The sequence below is a fragment of the Leuciscus leuciscus genome, assembly GCF_965113295.1.
Source record: "Leuciscus leuciscus genome assembly, chromosome: 4".
In the NCBI taxonomy this organism is placed as follows: domain Eukaryota; kingdom Metazoa; phylum Chordata; class Actinopteri; order Cypriniformes; family Leuciscidae; genus Leuciscus; species Leuciscus leuciscus.
Genome location: NC_138728.1, coordinates 15,118,347 through 15,142,693, shown reverse-complemented (window position 1 = coordinate 15,142,693; position 24,347 = coordinate 15,118,347). Strand labels below are relative to the sequence as shown.

Genomic DNA, 24,347 nt, shown 5'->3' with positions numbered 1-24,347 from the left:
ATAGAAAATACATCAACACAGGAAAGATTATATTTGACTCGCTCAGTTTTACATTACTCATAATGTGTCACAACCCCCCCCCCCCCCCCCCACACACACACACACACACACACACACACACACAAAAAAAGTAGATAACAGAGCTTTTTTAAGTATCTGACCACAGTGACATCCCAAGAACAAATCAGGGTTAGCAGTCTAATAAAGCACTCAGAGACACACTAAAATGTTATTTCCCAGGTGATTTATTTACAAATATTAAATGTTCTTCTGCTTTAAGATTTTAAGTGAACAGTTCTTAAAAAGAAATATGTTTGTTTTATCAAAAAAAGATAAAATTCTTCTTCTGCTGTCCATACTGATGAACAGGCCTCCACGGGATGAACATCCAGTATTGTGCTGATTGGCATTTGCCTCAAAAATAAGGCTGTAAAAATGAAAGCACTTAATGTTTTTTAACTTCAGTTATTTTGTTATTTTTCTAGTCCTCCCTGGACAAAGGTAAACGTCTCCTGACTCATTATCAGCAAATGAATAGGAAGATGATGACTGTCTTTCCCAGTGACTCTGAATACAGGGAGTTTTTTTTCTCAGTTTGAAAGTCCATGAATAGCCTAGACATGGAAGAGAAATACTTGTTTGGTGGGTTGCTGAATTGAGTTATCTGATAATATAAAAGATCTGGGATGCTCACCAAATGTTGGTTGTCATAGGTCTCAATCAGGTCCTCATCTTCAGTAAATGGAAGTGGCTCTTTGTCATCTTGCAACTGTAAAATCTTAACATATATAAACAGTGTCTTCAGAATGGCATATTAACATACTAATCATATAAATTTTACAGTATGTACACTCTATTGGGAATTTCTATATGCACAGAATACTCAGATGAGCTGCTACACATGTCAAAATGTACACTACTGTTCCAAAGTTTGAGGTTGTAAGATGTATTTATTTATTTTTTAAGTGTCTTATGCTCACCAAGGCGGCATTTATCTGATCAAAAATACAGTAAAAACTGTAATATTGTAGTAATATTGTGAAATCTTATTAGAATTTAAAATAATTCAGTTTATTTTTTTATTTTTTTATATATTTTAAAATATAATTTATTCATGAGATTGTAAAGCAACATTTTCTGCTGCTATTACTTCAGTCTTCAGCGTCACATGATTTGGTACTCAGAATTTCTTGTTATCCATGTTGAAAACAATGTTGCTGTTTGATATTTTTGTGCAAACTGCTATACATTTTTTAGCTATTTTCTGTGTGAGACTTCTGAATCATTAGCCATTATAAGTAAATAACTAGAAGAATAACAAGGTGCCGTAAATGGAGAACTATTTGCTCTACAAACCTATCATAAATTAAAATGATATGATAACATATACTATTACTGTTAATATCAAGCAGCATAAAAGTTTTTGAACAGCTGAAATAACTAGAAGAGTAACTAGAACTAGAAGAGGATGACACCGGAAGCCACGCACATTCAAGTTACAAATGCCTGCACCCTTTCTTACGTTTAAAATAAGGTGGATGAACTGACAAGGAATTTACTAGCCACCTCCCAAATTTATATTACCACCAAGTTAGGCCAGAGCCATTAGCAGCTTCATTATTAGACAATTTACACATAGAACTACTGTCATGTCAAAGAACTACTCTACACTACAACATTCCCCATGTTGCACAAAAGTATTTTTGCAGTGAGAACACTCAGTCTCCTCTCAAGCTAAACAATCAAATTAATGCTTTTAATTTTACCTTCTCAGCTAATGGATCCTGCTCATTTCCACTGGAGGTTTCCAGCTGGATGAAGAGAATGGCGTCATGGACCGAGAGGAAGAGAAGGTCTCTGGTAACCTCCTCGTCAAAGAAGGACAGGGCCTCCATTCTCCTGACAAGCTCACCTGTGACACGAGGACCCTTTAGGTTATTCACTGTTTCCAAACCTGCCATTATCAGGCTGGAGTTTGGCACAGCTTGTTTCAACATGTTGTTATAGAGCCAGGCCTTACCATCACAGCCTGCGATATAGACGCTAACCCCAATTCGTATGAATTCCTTTACGACCTGCGAAGATGGGAAATGACGAATTAGCTACTTCTTAAAGGAATACTTACAGCCATAAGGTATTTTCAATCAATCAATCAATTTTTATTTATAAAGCGCTTTACAACAACCAAAGTTGATCAAAGCGCTGGACAGAGACAAAAGGAGTGAAATACAAAACAATACAATAAAATAAAATACAACACATCTATAAAATCATTATGCTAATCAGTTGTCCATCAGGTGTCAAAGGCCGATCTAAAGAGATGGTGCTTCAGCCTGGTCTTGAACAGGGGCAGGTCCATGATGGAGCGTAATTCCAGAGGCAGAGCGTTCCAGAGTTTTGGCCCCGCTACCGCAAAGGCACGATCACCCCACTTTTTGCACCTGGACAGTGGGACCACCAGCAGATGTTGTTCAGAGGAGCGCAGGGCTCTGCTGGGCTGGTAAGGGGTCAGCATGTTACACAGATAGAGAGGTGCAAGGCCATGGATGGAGCATGGATGGAGCATGCATGGATTCTTTAAACATTTTAAAGAATGTTTTCTTCAATACAATGCGTTTCAAAACAACATTGGACCCCACTAACTTTCATTGTATGGATGGACATTTGTGTTCTGCAGAAGATAGAAAGTCATACAGCTTTGGAAAGATGTGAGGGTCACCCTCAGATTTTGGCTATGCATTATTGAAGTAAAAATGACAGCAAAGAGCAGTAAAGATAGCACACCAGTTTGAGGGACTTGGCTGCTACCACGTCCAGGAATGAGATGGCTGAGAAGTCCACAACCAGGCTGTGAATATGGACCCTGGGCACTGACACACCGACGGGCAGCTCAGACCTCCAGTCTACCTGGACCTTCACGTCTGAATCTGGCTGAGACACCCCCTTCTCCAGCTCAGGACCCTGCTGGTTTTCAAAGGCTTTGTTTTCTACTCCCAGTGAGGCCACTGGTACCAAACCATTCTGTGAAGGACATCAGATGTGGGAAAATCCAGAATGTGGTGTCAGTCAGGTCAGTGAAAATAGGCTTTAAATTGCAATGAATTGCTAAAAGTTTTAAACGTACGTGAAACGCACAGTATTGCAAATACTTTGCTGAAAGTACCTCTGTAGCTTGTAGTTTTCCCTTTTTAATGAGCTTGTGGATCTTTTTCAAAGCTTTGTTTCTTTTCTTGAACACCTGCACTGCATCAAACCCCACCTGTAAGAATCACACAAATTCTTGTCAAAGCACACCACAAACTACAAATCATGTCTTATACAGTAGTTCATTTAAGATTTTCTGAATTTAGAATTTGAGCAAAAAGTAAACTTACCTCATCTCTCAACTTTTCTTTGAAGTAATCAATATTTGCAAAATAAATAGGTGATTTGCACTTGAAAATCTTAATCCCAGGAATTTCGGCAATCTGAAAATTTTGGGAAATACCTTGTTATTTTAGATAACCATAAGCATGAATTGTAGTAAGTAATAAAACAAATTGAATTTTACATTTTTGTAGTCTTTCATGTTTTTGTAGATATCAGTGTTTGGGACATTTCCAAGGCTGGCACAGGAAGGGCTGGATTAAAACGAGAGAAACCAAGGTCTTATTAAGAATATCACAGTAATTATTCTCTAATAATTCTTGAACTTTTGTTAAATAATACAAAACAAGCATTTATATGATGCCCTTATTGTTCACAATATTTAAAATCATAGTTCGAGTTATATCATAAACATCAAGATGCACTAATTCAGATGAACAGTTGTCACATTTCTCAAGAAATATACCAAACCCCCTGAAAGAAACAAAATAAAATAAAAAACGGTTGAATTTGCTTTGTCAAATAAAAATTTGAACCTTTTTTTTTTTGTACACTGGTTGTGGTTGAGGAGAGACCTCTGGTCCCATTTTAAATCTAAAAAAGTGCTATAAAATGCTTCATTCATTCATTCATTCAGTACATTAATCTCAAACACACTTTAATGTCCTTACAACTCTGCTACTTACAACTGTGTTCTGACCACCACTGTGCCCATCTCAAACACCAGACCAGCCAGCAGGCCCACATCTAAACCCAGCACGATGGAGGCCAGGCAAGTAGCTATCCAGATGAGCTGCAGATGAATGAGGATTCACATGCACTCATCTCAGACACAGACTGCTGGTGTATAATCTCATTTTATACAAATAAACCAAAATGATTCACATGATTCAATTCGCTGATAAATATTATGACCTCAAAACACAATTAGCGTAGAGAAACTCTTGTGCACAGTCATTGTGTACTTACACAGTCTGTCCTGTTCTGTCTCCAGAGTACAGGCACTTCAGAGATCTGCATGAACATGCCCTTCAGGTTGGCTATAACAATGGCAGCTAGCACTGACTGCGGGACAGAAAGGGTTGAGTTGCATGATGTATTTTGGCTGTATTCATTTTTTTTTTGTAGTGAAAGACATTGTGAACTGTTCTTTTTTCTATTAAAACATTAGGTTCCTCTACTACACCTTCTGCAGAGGCTGAAGAAAGGGCCCAAGGGCCAAGATCACTATCATCACCATCAGAGCTGAGATGATACCAGCAACCTGCAACAATGAGAAGAGAGAACCGTTAAATCTGGGTAGTAGTACTGTATTTACACAAACACACACACACACACATACACATTTTACCTGACTCTTCCCCCCTGTGCTTTCCTGTACTGCAGTCCGTGACAGTGCAGTGCTGGCCACAAAGCTTGATAAACATCCTCCGAAAATGTTGCTGACGCCAAAAGCTATCAGCTCCTAATGGGAATAGAGGTGTAGTAAGCCAGATCGGGTGGTTTATAATCGGTCTGTATCAGTTTGTTAGAATTAAACACCAGCAATGGAGGCTTTACACTTTACCCTTTGGAACAAAGGAGAAAAAACATACAAAGAAAAATCCTACATTTGAAGACCAATCACAAATCCGTATGCAAATAAATTTAGAACTGACACCTAATTAGAATCTTTAAGGTTTTGTTTTGGTTACAGTGCTCAAAAAATTTAACTCTATGCTGCACTGCCGGGTTTAGAAATGATATCAGCCGCTGTTGGAAACTCAAATTTGTTCTATTCTGGCAGGTGAAAGTGACCTTAAAATGCCAACTCGTTCTTTCTGTCTCTCCCTCGTAATTTCTCCATCTGTGGGAGAGTGTTGGGCTGACACTTACTATTATACTTCACACTCATACAAGCACCCTTGCAAATGTACTTCCCCTGTACTGGCACATTTCATGAAAGAAACCAACCAAAGCAGTAGTTCTCAGCTGGTCTTGACACATTCAAAGCACAAACCATTTAAGTGTTATAATGTACTTTACTTTGTATGACTGTATGGTTCGTTGCATTTTATTATGTGCTTTTAGCATTGTGGACCCACTATCCATCAGACAAAAGCATATTTGCAATGTCAGAGACACATTCACACACTATTTTTGTATACCTGGTTGCCATCAACTGTGTAATCATGTTTTGCAGCATAGACTTTTGCCACTGAGACTGCAACTGCATAACCAACCACTGCTGTAGAAAAACTAGAGCCCAAAATATTCCCGATAAGTGCTATATTTGGTGGCTGTGCCGGTGCAAACCTGTGGAGAAACAACCAGACACATAGTCAGTACTTACTATAGATTCACACAACGGTTTTGTACACTGTACTTGTACTGTGAGCCTTTGTATTTATGCTGTCGTCTCTGATTGATGTAGGTAGGATGTAATAACCGTTTAATGTTATTATTGGACAAGGCTTTCAGACTGTCTGTCAGTGTCATTGTTCTGGAGATAATATTTCTGTTGAAAATCTTTACAGGGACAATAATAATAGTATGTCAATATAAAGTGACTGAATGTGCACCCAGCCCTCATCAGGAAGCAGGAAGTGCCACAGGATGTGCTCTTACCCCCTGGGGAGGCTGTGGACAATGCTGGCGCCGTACTGGGACTTCAGGTCCATCACATGAGAGATTGCAGAAGCTATCACTGTCTATCAGATCGAAAGAGTGAGAGGTAATGGCAATCATTATTAAAAAAAAAAAAAAAAAAAGATCAAATGTCCGAGAATACAGGCTTAGTCTGTGGTTTGAGACTTGTATAGGACAATTGTGGAAAAAACTGTACATACCACAATCACTTCTATGGGAATCGGCAGTGGGATTTTATGCTGAAATTTTGTGTTGATCTCTTTCACAGCCATAACAATGAAGATTGTTAGAAATCCAGCGATCAGGTCTGCAATGTTCGTTTGGTTGATGTTCCTACCTACATCAATAAGAGTCTAGATGTGGAGATTTTTTTTTATAATACAATGTAATAATAATATAATATATATATATATATATATATATATATGCAAGTTCTTTAAGCTGAGATAGGTGTGTTTGTGATATTAATAAGATATAAAAAATGTAAGAGACTTACATAAGCAAAGGAGAAGAATCCATTATGGTTGTGGGTAGGAACAGACAGGATGGTTTTAATCTGAGATATGAAGACATGAAAGGCAGCAGCAGTGGTGAAGCCGCCTACTAGTGGGTCTGAGAGATACCTGACTAGAAAGCCCACCTGCATCAGCCCCATAGCCACCTGAGAATAAGCAAAACACATTTGAGTTGCAGCACACCACCTTGATATTAAATGATAATACTGCTGTCTGATGCTTAAGAATACATTTCTACAAAAGTGCAGCTTTATCTTTATGATAAAAACCCTTCCTGCCTCCAATATGCTTGAAGTATGCAAGTATACAAATTAAATATTACAATAATGAAATGTGTAAATAGTTTATTTTAGCTGTATCACATTTTTTCATTTTGAATGTTGTGACTTTACCTGGAATAATCCAACCAACATTGTCATAGTGCAAGCCACCATGATTCTCTGGGCCTCTCTAGCCTCTACATCCACCTCCATTAATCTTTCATCTGTCACTGTCTCATTCACAGCTGTTATGTTCACTGAACGCAGAAAGTGCTCATCGGGCGCTAAGGTCAAAACTACAGAGCCCACCATCAGACAGGTGACAGGGAATGGACCTAAATGGCGTATAGAGGCAAATAAGAGAATGACAAGAAAACATTGCATACTACTCTTACTATTTATTCAGTATGCACATATTCTAAATGCATAAAATATGCTTACTACATTTGTATACATCAGTGCACACTGGTACAGAATACTGTACCAAACTTGAACTTCCATTATAAACTAACCAAAAGTAATATTATATATGTTTTCTTGAATCAATATTTAATTGAATTTATAACAATTAAGTAAAATTACAAGATGCTAACTGCATGCCATTTTTACAGAATAAAACATGCAATTTATCAAGATCACATAATGTAGTAGTAGCTACTGTGTTAAGCATTTAACGCTACGTACCGTATTGCATACTGATTTGCATTAAATGGTAAGTAGTATGCAGTAAGCAGTATAGTAATATATTTTATTTGATACCACTTGAAAGATTTATTAATAAAGACATAGACCTACCCACAGAGATGTGTCTGGATGTTCCCAGCACAAAGTATGTGAGAATTGGAAAAAACGCAGAGTAGAGTCCATAGACTGGTGCTACAGAGGCCAGCAATGCATAAGCCACACCTGTTCAACAATAGAAAGCAATTACATCTTTAAAGTAGCATCATTGCAGTATTAAGTTAATATGGTGTTTTGTTCACAGAGTCTATCTTACCTTGTAAACAGCACACTAGACCTGTGCTGACTCCAGAGACAACGTCACTGGGTAACCATTGCTTGACTGGGTATTTAGGAAGCCATTCTAGAATTGGCAGAAGCCCCTTTATCTTCTGAACAGCCCATTTATCAGTGCATCTGTGGAAAATTCAATTAATATCACAATGCAGGTGAAAACACTAGATGTGAGTTCCACATTTACTCACCCGCAAGTTCTGCTCAGCCGTTCTCGTAAACTCTGGATCTCTTGGTCTTGTCTCTCATGGACCTGGTCAAAGATGCTGTTTGAGTAGATACGGCGTGACACGAGGTAATCTTTTTCATGAAAACACTCATCCATTGTTTATCTGTAAATTCTTGTGTTGTATCTTATCTGTTAGAGAAAAAAAGCAGATTTATTAGAGTTCAGGTTCATTTGGATTTGCTGAGGGTTATGAATAAATTAGTTGATTGTAGTTTTTCTACCTACCGTCACTTGTTCATTTTATTTATTTCTTTTTGTAGGATGGCTAATCCAGATAAGCAAACACATAGAGGATCTCGTCTCTCCTGTGTCAGAACAGTCTGATCGAACAGACCAAAAGAGCCCTTCTCCCTTTCTCTGGCAGTATTGCCGTGTTCAGTAGACCAGCTCTTCTAGGTCTGCACTAAGATCACTGAACCCATTGACATTAGAAACCCTTCCAGAAATTGGGGAGGGATCCAATCTCCCACTCTGAATGAGGAGGTTTGTGTCCACCAGTCTTTCCCTCACATTTGAGAGCCGTAAGTACGAATACAATAGAAAACCTTATCTTGAAGCCTCTTATTCTTAATCAGTTGCAATATAATATCAAACAGTATTGATGGTAAATGAAACCCCACATTTATTTAAGAGTATCTGAATAAATAAATGTCTTGTCCATTGTTGTTTATACCGAAATACCTATTTGTATAAGTTGATTACGAAGTCTTACCTGTCAGTTCCAGTTTAGAGTTATGTCAAATTGAAATCCCACAGTCAAGAAACGGTGCATCTACTGTATGCCAGACGTCCACTTAAACATACATATTGTCCATGTCTATGAAGTTGGACTCTCTTAATGGGAGCAGCATCCCTTTTTTTTTTTGTATTTATAAGCTGAGTTGGGATGTGGGAGGTGTATCAGGGTTAAGCACCAAGAGGAAGCAAAAGGGAATTACATCAGCGGCACACAGCATGCATCCTGCCAAGGTTGACTGTCACTCCCAATCTTGTGTGTCTGTTACGTTAGTAAATGAGTGTGTATTTGTGATAGAAAGGGAGTGAGGGGGGTCTGGGATGTGTCAAAGGCGGGCTGGGTTCTGTGTGGCGGGGAGGGGGAGGGGGGGTACATATGTACATTTCGACCAGTGCAGATGTGATTGAACACTCAAGAGAGAACAATATGATCTACGCACGACTCGATCTGACCTTCTTAGCCTCCTTAGTTTGTACAGAATGTCTAGATATGGCCAGATCTCTCCTCAGAACATGAGCCAGCTCTTAAATTCATAGTGTCTGACAATCTGTCAGTAAGCCAGAAATGAGTCAGCTTGATAATTTGACTTAAAAGAGTTGGTTAGTGAGGACGATTTTAAGCATATAGGCATAGTACTTTTTGTAGTTTCTTAGTACACTTGTGAAAAAATTAATTCAACTTATCCCTTTTTTTTATGTTAAAAGAGTACAGTGAAAACATTACAGTAAGGCACTTAAAATAGAAGTAAATGGAGACCATTTTTAAAAGCATAAATGTGAACCTTATCATTTTATAAAAGCACTTGTATTAAATCATATAAACTTATGTATTATTTGAGCTGTAAAGATTTTTAAATAATTTTTACAGTCGTTTTAGGGTTTTATAGTTTACAGCATTGCGTTGTCGGTGTCAAAGTTGTACAATTGGATATAACTACACTGAAAAGTGTGATTTATTTGTATATTTGTATATTGTGTTTTGTTTTTTCACCATACTAAAATCATTTTTACATGCATGTTCTTTACAGTCATTTTGTAGCTTTACTTTTGGAAAAGTGAGTATTTTAACATTTATGGATTTACTTCATTGCCTCTCTATAACCCAGATTTAAGCCTTTTTAAAGAAAATGAGGAACTGAAAATCAATTTTGTGGTAGCCAACATTATGCCACAAACTCTTGTCAAATGAACCGAACTTGTACTGAACCCTTAATATTCCTTTAATGTGACTTGCTTGCTTGTTCTATATATATCACGCATTTGGCATGCATGATAAAATGAAGTTGTATTTGATGTCACCTGATGTCTGTACTTGAGACTTGGAGGAAGTGTCTGAACTATAATTTGACATGTTATTCCATCATGTCTCTCATGTCTCTCTCACTCTGCTGAATAAAACTTCACCACCTGTATAGCATTTGCACTTTAGCTGTTACTTGTTTACCTGTTTACTTTTTATTACTGCACTGTTTACCTGTTTATACTGCCACTTATCTTTGTAGACATGTCATTTGGAAAACCTGTATTACCCAACTATACATTGTACATTATTTATCTCTATTGTGTACACAGCCATACTCTACCTGCACTTGCTTCTTTGCACTTCTGGATGGATGTCAACTGCATTTCATTGGCCCTGTACCTGTACTTTGCTAAATGATAATAAAGTTGAATCGAATCGAATCGAATGTGTTGTACATGTTGATTTTGCAGTTTTTTCTTATACTACCCAATATCATAGTCTTGAAGAAGAAAAAGATCCACTTATAACTGATTTTATTTTTAAAAAGTATTGCTTAGATGGACTTAGATGAATGCTTCCTTAACACATTCCCTCTAGTGGTCTTTTAATGTACCTTTTTCTCTCTCTTTATCATGCTATAAGATCATGAGTCAAGAAAATGTTTCTAATATTTATAGAATGCGATGAATGAGCCGATATTGCAGAGTAAACTATTTAAGAACTCCCTGTATTAGCTTCTTTAAGTAGCTTTATAAGGCTGAACAAACATGCAGTAGGTTACTAACAGATTCACTCCCACCTGAGCTGCATGAGTGAACCTTGACCAGAGATAGAAGTGCATCCACTCACTACTTTCACAATTCACACCCACAGAACACTTAACTTAACCCACTCAAACGTCCTATGCAGGCCGTGGTGGGGGATTTTGGTTTTTGAATCTGTTGACAAAAAAATTAAGAAAATTACTTTGTCAAGATTTTAAGAACAGAGCCTAAACAATATTACTTTTGTCAATACTTTCCCCCCCCCCCCTCACAAGTGGATCATTGAATCATTCACTCAATTGGTTCGTTGAAAAATAGGCCTACTGAGTCGGTCATAATTTGCGTCTACAAATTTACTGAGATTTCGCACAGTGTGTAAGCGTCATTTTACTACGGATGACAAAGCAGATATATTTTATTTCGTCTCTCTACTGTGATTTTACACTATAGAGAAAAAAAAAAAAAGAAAAGAAAAAAAAAAAGACAATAACAGCCAAAATAAATTCATAGTTTTTAACCAGATTAATCACAATTCTTAAAGGGATACTCCACTTTAAAATGAAAATTCTGTCATCATATACTCACCCTCATGTTGTTTTAAACCTGTATGAATTTCTTTCTTCTGTTGAACAGAAAGGAAGATATTTAGAAGAATGTCAGTAACCAGACAGTTTCTGGTCCCATTGACTTCCATAGTATATATTTTTTCCTACTATGGAAGTCAATGGGACCAGAAACTGTCTGGTTACTGACATTCTTCTAAATATCTTCCTTTATGTTCAGCAGAAGAAAGAAATTCATACAGGTTTGAAACAACATGAGGGTGAGTATATGATGACAGAATTTTCATTTTAAAGTGGAGTATCCCTTTAATCTCCCTTTCTCTCCTGGTTGTGAACTAGATTGATTGACATGGCAAACTGAACGATGCTGGAATAATGACTGATTCGTTCTTTTCGTTTCAGTAAGATTTTCCTGTTCGTTCTCTCACTAAACTGTTCATTCAGTACAGTTAGCCTTCCTTCACAGCCCACAGCCTTTCACAGCCTTTGACTCGAATCATTACTTGTGTTATAGTTAGTCTTTGAAGGCAGTGAAGAACTTACCTCAGCGAACGAATAATATAGGCCTATTGAGTCATACGACTCTGTCACGTCTATTAGAGAACGATCTGTTCACTTAAAAGATTCATTCAAACCAAAACACCAGATGCACCAATGTTTGTTTTTTTCGTTTTGTTATAGTTTTACATCGTTCTGACGCAGTGTAGGCTACACCACATCTCAAACCGCTTCCTAAACTGTTAATATGATGTAATCATGTTGCGCTTATGTCAGTTGTAATTCGTTGCCTTTTAGCCTACTTAAGAATTTAGAGGTTTTGTTTATTGTGGTAAACTCAGTTGCACTTGCGTTTTACTGGTGGTAGACTGTCCCTCCCACCTGGTTTATTTTACTCTGTAGGCTACTCAGGTTGTGTTTTAAAATCTAACGAGCTTCCTCTTTAGACAGCATTCTAGGCATCATAGACGCGTTTCTAATCCTCCTCATAGCTGCGGTAGGGCTCAAATTGTTGCACGCGCCTGTGTTGCCCACAATGCTGCCTAGGTAGGCAGCTCACAAGGTTTTTTAACTACAGCCTACGTCTCAGTTCCGCAATTTAAAGCGGTATCTGTCTCAGAATGTGAGCAGGATGTGTCATTACTGGCGTTATGGATCTACAAAGCGAGCTGCTGAAGTCCATCTGGTACGCGTTCACGTCTCTGGATGTAGAGCAGAGCGGAAAAGTGTCCAAGTCGCAACTAAAGGTCAGACCACCTGTGCACCTTTGACTTGACTCGTGTTTCAATGTGTTGTTTGCTTTAACTCTATACACGAAAATGGCTACACTGTAAATGTTTTCAACATCTGTGATAGTTAATTCAGTGTCGTATTTTCTTATCAAGAGCTACATGAAAAGGGAACAGCAGTCCAAATAAGTCATGCCATATTATCCATCTCTCTCTCTCTCTCTCTCTCTCTCTCTCTCTCTCTCTCTCTCTCTGTCTCTCTCTCTCTCACACACACACACACACACTTACTTAGCCTACCTTCTTCTTTTTTTTTCTTTTTTTTTTTTATATATTAATGTCCCCAAAAAAGAGTTTTTGACAGGTTTTGCCCACTTTTGGGTACAAATACGTCCTCAAAATATGGGTATATATGAGTATAGGTACACAAAAACACCCTCATGCAGTTATAAATTATCTCAGATAGTCTTTAAGCTTTTTTTCTTTGTGTTATCTTTTATTTTATTTTTATGGATATTGACGGGGGAATTTAATGGCATCACTGGTCTTGAAAGTAAATACCAAAGCACGCAGTCAGCATGCAGACAGCTTTGACAGTCTTTCTCGTGTTTAAACATGTCCTGGGTCGTCCCTTTGCTTAAAATCTCAGCATAAACAGACATGTTAGAACTTGGACTAGGCATTTTCTGCAAATTTGTTCGTCTTGCGTGTAAAACTATTATTGTGCGTTATATAAAGGTCAGTTGCAGATGCTGATTGTATGTCATATCAGAACAAGGTCCCATGATCATGTCAATAACTTTTATAACCAACTCATTTCACAGCTGAACAGTGACTAACAGGTCAGGCCTTCAAAGAACTGACTTCACTTTTCTGTGACATTTTTGCAATTACTTCTTCCAAACTAGTTTCTAGGTAATTTAGGGCATGTACTGTATGAAGTCAGTTCCCCTCAAGTTCACATAGATATGCTACAAATTAACATTGAATATTTTCCACTAACAGTTGTGGAACTGTTAACTGACATTAAGTGTTCAAATGTCTTATTTTAAAAAGTAGATGTTGTTGTATATTTTGTAAACATTTTATTCATAAATATTTTCCTTTAAAATTGTGTTAATGCTGTCTTTCTTTAAAATAAATGCCATTCAGTTTGATATTTTATTGAACGCAACATTTTTTAATAGCTACATTCTTTTGGGGCCACTGTAAGATAGCTTAGTAATTTCACATTCACTTGAATAGTGTGTGGTCTTGTTTACCCATTGTGGCTACTGGCTGCCACAATGATACAAAATGCACGTGTGTGTGTGTGTGTGTGTGTGTGTGTGTGTGTGTGTGTGTGTGTGTGTGTGTGTGTGTGTGTGTGTGTGTGTGTGTGTGTGTGTGTGTGTGTGTGTGTGTGTGTGTGTGTGTGTGTGTGTGTGTGTGTGTGTGTGTGTGTGTGTGTGTGTGTGTGTGTGTGTGTGTGTGTGTGTGTGTGTGTGTGTGTGTGTGTACACCTACCTTTGGGCCCTACGAGGAAAACGGTTTATAAATCATACTTAATGATGTTTGAATAAAAATGCAAAAATGCAGAACGTTTTCTGTGAGGGTTATGTTTAGGGTTAGGGGTTAGAAAATATAATTAGCTCAGTATAAAACCATTACGCCTATGGAGAGTCTACATAATGATATAAAAACGTGTGTGTGTGTGTGTTTCTCCACCAGGTTCTCTCACACAATCTCTATACGGCGCTGAATATTCCTCACGATCCTGTGGCATTAGAGGAGCACTTTAAGGACAATAACAATGGGCCAGTGTCCAACCAGGGCTACATGCCCTACCTCAACAAATACATCCTGGCAAAGGTCTGATAACTCTCCAGAATTTTATTTACAATAAATTGAAAATGTATTTTACTACATTTACATTAAATGCAATTAGTTGAATGTAGGAATGCTTTTTGACCCAAGGTAGAGCTTTAGAACATTTTTAAATGTAATTTCATAATTCTGTTGACTTTGAAATATGGTTAAAGTGTACTGACAAGCATTTATGGTAAACAAAAAATAATTTAATTATGAAAAATTATGAATACATAATGACTTTATTAATTTGACATTATTAGTTTACTTAAGTGTGTTAAGCAATATAGTACACTTAAGTGGCCTTTTATTCCATTAATATTATATCTGCACATTCTAATACACTTTTAAGATTTAAAGAACACTACAAGTGCACATTCAGTCCAATTCTTTTTCACAGGGGTTTATCTGATCTCATGTTATTTCAAATTCATATGACACTCTTTCTGACATGAAACAAACGGAGAAAGTTTAAAGTGTTCAAAAGCCCCTTAATCGCTGCAAAAGATGCTTTCCAACAGGTTTTATTGTAGTTTTTGTCCAACTCCATTGACTTGTTTTGGATGATACAAGTCAATGGAGTTGGACAAAAACTACGATTTACGAAAGAAATTCACGGGCCAGCAGCATTTGTCCAAACTTCAATCTTAACCATTGTATTTCATCAGAAACGATCTGAAAACAGGGCTTTAAGTGTAAAATACCAAACTTGTCCTTTAAATTTAAGGGAAACTATATCTTTAAGAAAAAAGAAAAGCTTATTGCATTTTAATTTAAATGAACACTGAGCAATGTCTGTTGGCGAACAGTGTCAGGTAAAGTTTGCTTGGCTGCTAACACTGCTGTGTTCATTTACAGGCCACAGAGGGGACGTTTAATAAGGAAACCTTTGATGAGCTGTGCTGGACATTGACATCAAAGAAGAACTTCAAGCCCAGCACTCAGCAGCGCCTGTGTTCACAGAGAGACTGCTTCAAACTCTTCTGTCTGTTCAACCTGCTCTCGGAAGACCGTTACCCATTAGTCATCATTCAACCGGAGGTGAGAGTGAAAACAAGAAAGGGACAGATAGAGAGATAAGACTAGACATAGCTGCAAATCACCATGCTGAAATTATACACGCATATAACCAGACTCTGGCTGATATTAAAAATATTAATATAATAATATATAAATCTCCTGTTCACCAAAATAATACATATACCTCCAAACAGACTAACATGTTTAGAGGCTGGATGTTTTATATGTTGAAATGACACCGCCTAATGCTGGTTAGACTTTGTCCACGCTAATAAAATGCCTAGTCTTATGTTTGTGAATAGCAGCAGTTTATGATGCTTAAGTGAGAGCTAAAATAAGATTTGAGAATCTCTCATTTTACTATTCAGATAGTGTTCGAGTGGTCTGAAGCTACAGTATGGTGTTTCTTTTTTCATATGCATCTGGTTTAAGGGAGGAAGTGACACGTGGATTAAAACTTCATATAGATGTGGTGGTTTCCTGTGATAACACTAGTCTAAAGTAGATTTCTATCAAGCAACCAAATTTGAGGATATGTTGTAACTTTCATTTCTTGCTGCTTTTTATCATATCCATTTGTGTTCTCTCATCTCGTCCCATCATTTGGTTTTCTTCAACATAGAGCTAGCATGGTTTGTTTGAAATCCCTTGAAAATACATTTTATGTTCCCTCTGTATGGGTGAATCTCATGAAACCAGTCAAGATTGTCATATTTCAACACAAATTCAACAGAATAAAAGAAAAAAAAATTCTTTAACATGAAACCTTACTTTTTTTTCCCTTTTTTTTTAATATACTGATATATATATATATATATATATATATATATATATATATATATATATATATATATATAATATATATTATATTTCAGCAGTGGGAGTAATGTATTAATAATTTAATGAAAATAATAATAATGGATTTTTTAAAATTAAAGTGCCCCTATTATGTTTTTGCGAATATTCCCTTTCATGCAGTGTAATGTAGCTGTCTGTGAATGTAAACGATCTGTAAAGTTGTGAAGCCGAAAGCGCACGACAAATAAAGTTATTGTCTCTCAAAGAAGGAATCGACTCTGAACCGACTAAGAATCGACGCCATTGTCACTGTCTTTACATTGTGTACAGTCGCTGAGGACTGAGGAAGCCTCCTGAGCTGAAGTTTAGTTATGGTGATGGCCATTTTGTTTCCGACATGCGCTGTAAGCGGTAGACCAATCACAAAAGACTGGGCCATCTGGCCAATCAGAGCAGAGCAGGCTCGCGGAAAGGATGGATTTAGAGAGACTGATTCATCCAACAAATCGTTTGAGAATCATTGAAAAATGTGGTGATGTGCAATGTATGTTATGAGACTTGTGCTTGTGCTTTGGTGCTTGTAAACCTGTTGTAGGAGACCTCCGAAACATTATTAGGAATAGCATAATAGGGGCACTTTAAAATGGGGTTTATTTTCTTTATCCAGATATATAATATATGTGACCGTACATGTTTTTTTGTGAGATTCATCCATGTCCTTAACAGCTCATCTGTAGCTGATGCTAACGTGTGAACTCTGTTAATGCCTCTGTTCATTTAGTTGGAGTACCTGCTGAAGAAAATCTCCAGTACAATGAGTGTGGAGTGGGATGGGACATTATTGGAGGAATTTTTGTCCCAGAATGTTGATCTTCAGGACGGCATGTCAGTGTGGGAGTTCTTGGAACATTTGAGTGCAGGCCAGCTTTTGCATGTTGAGTCTAAGGAGTCCTTCAGTCTCGCTGTGGACGAAGTTTTCATGGAGATGTACCACAACACCATCAAGAAGGTGACTGATGCTTTGCGTGCGGCACACTAGGTTGATGCAGTATTATGAACTTGCATCTAATAATGTGAATCTTAGTAAATGAATGCAATCGTTTAAACAAACATCTGCAAACTACTGATTCTGTCTGATTCTTAGCACTGCAGCATGGTCCTTTACTTCCTGCGTTGTGTAACAGATGGTGCAACTATTTACAATGATTTTATCTCAAGTCTTTTAGTCACATTCTATCTTTTTCCTATTCACTTAATCCATCAGGGTTACTTGTTAAAGAAGGGGCACGTTCGCAGGAACTGGCAGGAGCGCTGGTTTGTTTTAAAGCCCAGTAGCCTGACGTACTTTGTCGGAGAGGACCTGAAGGAGAAGAAAGGAGAGATCCTGCTGGAGGAGAACTGTGTGGTGGAGGTAAATCAGCAAGTGTATTCCACTGTAAAATAAAGGTATCAGAACTTTCTCATGTCTCATAACTGTCATCACACTCAGACTCTCCCTGATAAAGAAGGGCGACGCTGCCTGTTCTGTGTGAAGACTTACATCAGGACCTATGAGATGAGCGCTTCAAACCTGAAACAGAGAGTAGACTGGGTACAAGGTGAGGAGCCATTATATGCAGCACTTCTGCTTTCTTGTCGAAGTGTCCTGGTTTCTTGAGGGATGATGTCACGTGTTTTGTAGCCATCCAGACGGTGTTGAGATTGAGGGCCGAGGGTAAGAGCTCTCTACATCAGGAGCTAAAATTGAGCAGGCGCAAGCAGAGAGAAACCCTTCAGAGAAGCCAGAGCAACCAGAGTAACAACAGTGAACCCATAGCAGTTGAGGCGTCGCAGCACTCCGCTTTGGAGCAGCAGGGGGAAACAGAGAGATTGGAGCAACACATCGAGAGCATCATTCAAGTAACTGATTAAATGCTATCAGATTACTCTAACCACATCTGCAGTTTATAGCATGTTTGCTGTGTGCAGTATGCAAATTTTGATAGGCCTACATTTCCTAAAATGGCACTATACAATACACTGAAGCATTGGTTTTCAACCGGGGGCCTTCAACAAATATCTAAGGGGGGCTTAAACATATTTAAATTAATAGATTTATTTTAATATATTAAAAGTGATTTAAGTAAAATGCTACAAATAAACTACAACCATTATTTTATTGAAGAACACAGTTATGGAATACAGAACATAATTCCAAAATTAATCGTGGTAATTTATTTAATATATTAAATTAAATCGCCACGTTAAATAAATCAATATATCCGTGTACAATTTTGAAAACAAGCAGCTTTGTCATAATTACATCAGAAATACCAAAAATATCTTGGTGTATGTGGAGGGAAGGGGGATCTCCGAATATTGTGTTGGTCATTGGGGTGGGGGTGGTGAAGAGTGAATATAGCACAAGGTGCGAGATGTTGTATCCCACAATGCAATGCATTTGACTTGGCCTTCCATTTCCAGTGTGTGACAAATAATCTGAAAGTAATGACATGATTATTGATTCATTATATGATTGGACCATTGAAAGATTTGTACTCAAAATTGGATTAAATAAACAAAATAACCATATTGATAACTTGACCGCAGCCGTATAATTAAAAATGCCACATGACGATCATAAACCATAACCATGCGTGTTCTGTTTCACATACCATTTAAAAAAAATAGTTGGATGTGTACAGTGTGTACTGTGCAGTATTAAGTAGTAAGTTAGTATTTAGTTCCAAGCATAGCCTGTTACTTTGTCTTAAAAACAGTTTGTTTGTTCGCCAGAAACAGAGGGAGGTGGAGGCAAAACATAAAGAGGAAGAGAAGCAGGAGCGAGAGAAACAGCAGACAGTACAGAGAGATCTGGAGAGACAGCTCGAAGAAACTAAAAAGGTGAGATGTAGAGAAAGAAAAAAAAAGTTTTTTTGCCATCCTGTTTTGTTATTGTGTTGTCACACTACATCTGCTTCTCATCACATATTTTAACACATTCATGCACTTGTATTACTGACAAATCCACATTTTCAGCTTTATTACTCCAGTCTCCAGTGTCACATGAAAAAAATCATTATAGAAATAGTCCTTTAGAAATCATTTTAATATGCTGATTTGCTGCTCAAGAAACATTTCTTATTATTATCAATGTTGAAACCAGTTGTGCTGCTTAATATTTCTCTTTTTTGGGGGGGATTCTATATCATAAATATGTATTTATTTGATATAGCAATCTTTTGTAACATTACAAATTTCTTCACTGTTCACTTTTGATTAATTTAATGCATCCTTGTTAAGTAACTCACCCCAAACTTTTGAACGGTAGTGTAAATCAGTCTTCAAGATGCAACAACATTATAATGTTAGAAACAGTAGTGATAAAGCTGATGGTGTTGGTGCTTGCGTAGGCCAAGGAGAGGATGACAACTACATTGACTGAGATGGAGAAAGAAGTACAGCAGCAGAAGAAGAGGATCCATGAACTAGAACTCACACAACTTAAACTGGAGGAGGCACTCGACGCTCAGATTCACGCCCGTTTAGGAGAAGACCAAGTCCGACTGGAATTAGAGAGGTACTGTAAATCTCAAATTACTTCATTTTATTCACACCATCCCCAACACATATGAAGACTGTTATATTAGGACAAGAAACACACTCTTAATTGTTTTCATTTATACCTGCAGACAGCTTGCAGAGGAGCAGAATGCCCGTTTAGCAGAAGAACGAATCCGACAGGAACTAGAGAGGTATCGCAAATCTCAAATTATTTCATTTTATTCACATTCCACACCATCGCCAACACATATGGACACTGTTGTATTAGGACAAGAAATACACTCTTAAGTGTTTTCATTTATACCTGTAGGCAGCTTGCGGAGGAGCAGAAGAAACTTGCAGAACTTCTCCTCCTCCAAAGTCAGCTGGAAACTCCTGCTTTTAGGATTCAGGATGACACTCCCACCGCAACACGTCCCATCAATCAGCAACCAGAGGAGAGCAGTCAACACAGCACAGAGGTGAGAGACAAGGCACAACTGGACTTGGTGTGAAGACCTAAAGATAGTAAAGGGACAGCGTATTTTGTAGGGTCGGGGAAATCAAAAAACCTTTTGTAGCGTTTTATATGTTGTTCCATTTATAGTGAAAGACAAGAGTTGCGTCCCAAATGACACACTATACACGTATACACTATGTACTCATGCACTATGTACTCAACCATGTAGTGTATGCATTTTATAAGGTTATTTTGTCATTCACTGTGGGAGTCTGATGCCCCTGCCCCTCCGCGACAGTTGAGAATAAAATTGAATTATTACACTTGGTTGTCACATACTACGCTACCATTAAAATTTTGGCTACCATAAAACTCTCAAGCTCAACAAGGCTGCATTTAATTAATCAATAATACAGGGAGAATAGTAATATTGTGAACTATAACAATTTAAAATAGCCATTTTACTCCAGTCTTTAGTGTCACATGATCCTTCAGAATTCATTCTAATATGCTGATTTGGTGATTAACAAACATTTATTATCAATATTATATTAGTATTATTTTTGTGGAAAACATCATTAAAAAAAAGTCAGGATTCTTTTACGAATGGAAAGTTCAGAAAAACAGAATTTATTTGAAACTAATCCACAGTAGTAAAGTAGTAAATAAGTTTCCTTGCTAAATAAAAGTTTTAATGTTTTTCCAAGAAAAAAAAAACCTTACCCTAAGCTTTTGAATAGTAGTGCATGTCATCACAGATGACGTCATACCAAATTGGATACAGAATTGTCAATAAGATTTTGACCAAATTTGGACTTTTTGTTGTATTTTTCCTTTAAACAGGCTGTTTTGCTACTGTATCTTTGTGTGTGAATGCCTTTTTATGATTGGCTAAAGTCCATGTGCCTGTGCAGTTCACATAGTATTTCAGATCAGGGCAGGTCTGAATGAGCTTCACATAAAGCCAATAGCTTTTATGATTTAACGCAAGGATTGCCTGACCGGACTGCCCCAATTCTAATTGCAGCTTGTTTAGTAGTTCATTAACAAATGGCTTTTATTGTATAAAAGGAGGCACCTATCCATGAATCGACTTCCACTGCAGTACCACCCTGCATCCAGCAACCAGAGGAGAGCAGTCAACACAACACGGAGGTGAGAGATTAGAAAAGTGTGGGACTAACTAAAAAGGGCTATTTGAGGGCTACATGAATCACACCTCAAATCATGTGCTATTACTTTAGGTGTTCAGACTTTCGAACTATTTCTATACAGAGAGAATTGATGAGTCAGTCTACTTCCACTCAGATGCTGAAACACTGGACAATTCAGCTCAACCGCCTCATGAAACCCATTGCACCAGGAGGTAAGATACAATCTCACTCAAATATTTTTATGACCCAAATAGTGTTCAGTTGTCACATAAGAATGAAATAAACAAGATACCTTCTGTTTGATCATATCTGCACAATCATAAATGGCTTTTACAATCATTGTTCTCTATTCCTCTGCTTATTCACAGACAAAGTCGAGCATCTGCCAGTAAAGACCACCTGTCCCAGACAGGGCCAGGCCCTCACTAGCACAGAGTTCATAACTAAGGTTCAAACAGGCGTCGGTCAAGAAAAAGGAAATGGTTACAGTCCATCACCACCAGAAAAAGAGGAAGAATAGGGTTCCTAAATCTGTGTTCCTACTGTATATGTATAATATTGTACATGTTTTGTGCAGCAGGCTTGCCCTGTGTGTTTAAGTTTGGCTGCAAAAGCACCTCACAGGTCATATATGTACATAGTGATTAGCTTGTTCATTATGTATTATGTAATATGCACAAAATGAATAGTAAATATAGATTTAGGCAGCAGTCAGCCAGATGCTTTTAATTCTTTAAATCAGCATTTTTGACTGTCCCATTTCAAGGCTCCCCCTGATAAACTATATTAATATTAAAACTCCAGTTTAAACATTCAATAACTGAATGTTCTTTAGTATTTACACTCAATTTAGATTATATTTCTGGTTATTTGTGATGAATTTTTTTTTTTTACTTACTAATAGCATTTTCTCAGCAATTTCTGCCTAATAAAATATTTAAGAACTTGACATAACTGGGAAAAAAATGTATATTCATTATAAAAAGATTGTATTCATCCCTCATACTGAATTTCCAATACTGTGAAAATCCTGGTTTATAAATAAAAATGCCCAAAGCCCCCCATAAACTATATTAATATTAAAATTCCAGTTTAAACATTCAATAACTGAATGTTAAGTATTTACACTCAATTTAATTTAGATGATATTTCTGGTTATTTTTAAATTTTTCTTTTTTACCTACTAATAGCATTTTCTCAGCAATTTCTGCCTAATAAAATATTTAAGAACTTGACATAACTGGGGAAAAAAATGTATGTTCATTATAAAAAGATTGTATTCATCCCTCATACTGAATTTCCAATACTGTGAAAATCCTGGTTTATAAATAAAAATGAGGGAACAAATTAAACTGAGTAATATTATGTCTGCTTATATCTTGGTTTTTTGGGGGGTTATTTTAGCTTATTTTAATGCTTGTTTTGTCTCGTTTTAAATCACGTTGAGAAGTTCAGAACCCATTGCTTTAAATTATAATACACTTCATTCACAATCAATTTTGTGTTTTTGTTACGGTGTGTAATTCTTTGTGTGGTCAGTAGAGGGGGCGCTTGTTCTGTGGTTGTTAACAAACCAAACCAATCAATAGATTTTTTTTTTCTCTCTTTCCTGCCCCTGCCTTATAGATCAGGGGACAGGATCCAAAAAGTCTTGAGAAGCCAATCAACATAATTTTTATTTTGCAAATCATGTTTTTAAAATGGACTGACCGTGTCTAAACAATTAGGACACCCCTTTTTGCTTAAAAGTGAAAAGAATCATGCAGTCTATTAATAGGTCCGTGGAGGCCAGCAAGAAAGTACAGTTGAGTTTGTGGCTTTGAGGCTTCTGTTGAGAATGAATAATGGTTCTCTCTGTTAGTTTTGGGTGGTCATCAACAGACTGACTGTAAATGATATTTTTGAAAAGTTGTGGCCGTGATTTTTCCAGATACAGATCTTTTCCCCTTATGGTTTGGAGGGTTTCTACCTGTGGGTGTAGAGATTTGAGGTTGTGACGAGAGGAATTGTCAGGTCCAGAGATCAGAAAAAAATTAAATGCAATACTTAAGCCTTTGTTTCACTACTTTTGTAATAGTTGGATGTATCCGTCTGCCATTTAACAATTTAATCTGCATATAATCTCATAATGCTCGTTTTTTTGCCAAATTTAAAAGGAAGTTCACTGAAAAGTAACTAGTCTTTGTGGAAGGCTTTAATGGAAGTTGCTACAGATTTTTATTTTTTTTTTATTTTTTATTATTGTGATATACAGTTGTAATCTAAATTATTCAACCCTCATCAAGTTTATTGGGAAATTCTGATTCTAATTCATTCTTTTTCATGATTCTTTTCAAGTGAATTCAACTGAAAATTCAACTTTTAATGACTTCTGCACTCAAAACTATTCAACCCCTTCATGGCAGGCATCTTTAGTACTTAGTAGAACACCCTTTTGCTGTTCTGATCTGCTGCAAACGAGATGTATAACCAGAAACCAGCTTCTGGCAGCGTTTCTGAGGTATCTTAGCCCATTCCACATGAGCAATGGCCTCCAGTTCAGTAATATTCTTGGGTTTGTGTGCTGCAACCGCTTCCTTCAAATCCCACCAGAGATTTTATATGGGGTTCAAGTCAGGTGACTGTGATGCCACTGTAGAATCTTCCTTGACTTCTTCTGCAACCAAGCCTTGGTGGAATTTGAGGTATACTTAGGATCATTGTCCTGTTGGAAGGTCCAATTGCACCCAAGCTTCAACTTCCTCACTGATGGCATGACATTTTCTCCTAGGATTTCCTGATACTTCATTGAATCCATCTTGCCTTCCACACGCTGCAGTTTTCCAGTGCAGAGGATGCAAAGCAGCCCCAGAGCATCACCAAGCCCCACCATACTTAACTGTAGACAGAGTGTTCTTTTCAGCATATGCTTCATTCTTCTTCCTCCAGACACACCGCTGATCCATAGGGCTGAAAAATTCCAGTTTTGTTTCATTGCTCCACAGAACAGAATCTCAAAACTT

General features: G+C 37.3%; 2 protein-coding genes and 1 long non-coding RNA gene across 11 annotated transcripts; 2 read left to right on the top strand and 1 right to left on the bottom strand.

Moving 5' to 3' along the window:
* Positions 1 to 171: 171 nt before the first annotated feature.
* On the bottom strand, positions 172 to 12,123 carry slc26a4 (solute carrier family 26 member 4). 6 transcript variants are annotated; one of them, XM_082167820.1, is made up of 20 exons: positions 7,975 to 11,897; positions 7,767 to 7,906; positions 7,565 to 7,675; positions 6,902 to 7,104; positions 6,491 to 6,655; positions 6,195 to 6,347; positions 5,974 to 6,056; positions 5,514 to 5,661; positions 4,718 to 4,831; positions 4,553 to 4,630; positions 4,336 to 4,431; positions 4,053 to 4,159; positions 3,551 to 3,620; positions 3,375 to 3,467; positions 3,164 to 3,259; positions 2,785 to 3,021; positions 2,021 to 2,075; positions 1,767 to 1,912; positions 695 to 778; positions 172 to 614 (listed from the first exon to the last, which is right to left on the bottom strand). In XM_082167820.1, the coding sequence occupies exons 1-20, from the start codon at positions 8,106 to 8,108 to the stop codon at positions 591 to 593; spliced, it is 2,337 nt and encodes a 778-aa protein (XP_082023946.1). In that variant the 5' UTR covers positions 8,109 to 11,897; the 3' UTR covers positions 172 to 590. The 6 variants fall into 6 exon arrangements, with proteins under 6 accessions (XP_082023946.1, XP_082023941.1, XP_082023945.1 ...); XM_082167815.1 differs by having other exon boundaries at positions 1,767 to 2,075; positions 4,553 to 4,831; positions 7,975 to 10,928; positions 11,861 to 12,123; XM_082167819.1 differs by having other exon boundaries at positions 4,553 to 4,831.
* Positions 2,930 to 4,672, top strand: LOC309497601. The gene is made up of 3 exons (XR_014205625.1): positions 2,930 to 3,070; positions 4,361 to 4,447; positions 4,538 to 4,672. It is a non-coding gene; the product is annotated as an uncharacterized lncRNA (long non-coding RNA).
* Positions 5,948 to 22,697, top strand: def6c (DEF6 guanine nucleotide exchange factor c). 4 transcript variants are annotated; one of them, XM_082167832.1, is made up of 14 exons: positions 5,948 to 6,079; positions 14,254 to 14,394; positions 15,250 to 15,432; positions 16,991 to 17,218; positions 17,474 to 17,620; positions 17,699 to 17,807; positions 17,891 to 18,108; positions 18,985 to 19,092; positions 19,602 to 19,768; positions 19,881 to 19,943; positions 20,063 to 20,213; positions 21,263 to 21,346; positions 21,467 to 21,557; positions 21,714 to 22,697. In XM_082167832.1, exons 2-14 carry the CDS (start codon positions 14,362 to 14,364, stop codon positions 21,863 to 21,865), a joined length of 1,734 nt encoding a protein of 577 aa, XP_082023958.1. In that variant the 5' UTR covers positions 5,948 to 6,079; positions 14,254 to 14,361; the 3' UTR covers positions 21,866 to 22,697. The 4 variants fall into 4 exon arrangements, with proteins under 4 accessions (XP_082023958.1, XP_082023956.1, XP_082023957.1 ...); XM_082167830.1 differs by lacking the exon at positions 5,948 to 6,079 and adding an exon at positions 12,319 to 12,561 and having other exon boundaries at positions 18,991 to 19,092; XM_082167831.1 differs by lacking the exon at positions 5,948 to 6,079 and adding an exon at positions 12,319 to 12,561 and having other exon boundaries at positions 21,500 to 21,557.
* Positions 22,698 to 24,347: the final 1,650 nt, after the last annotated feature.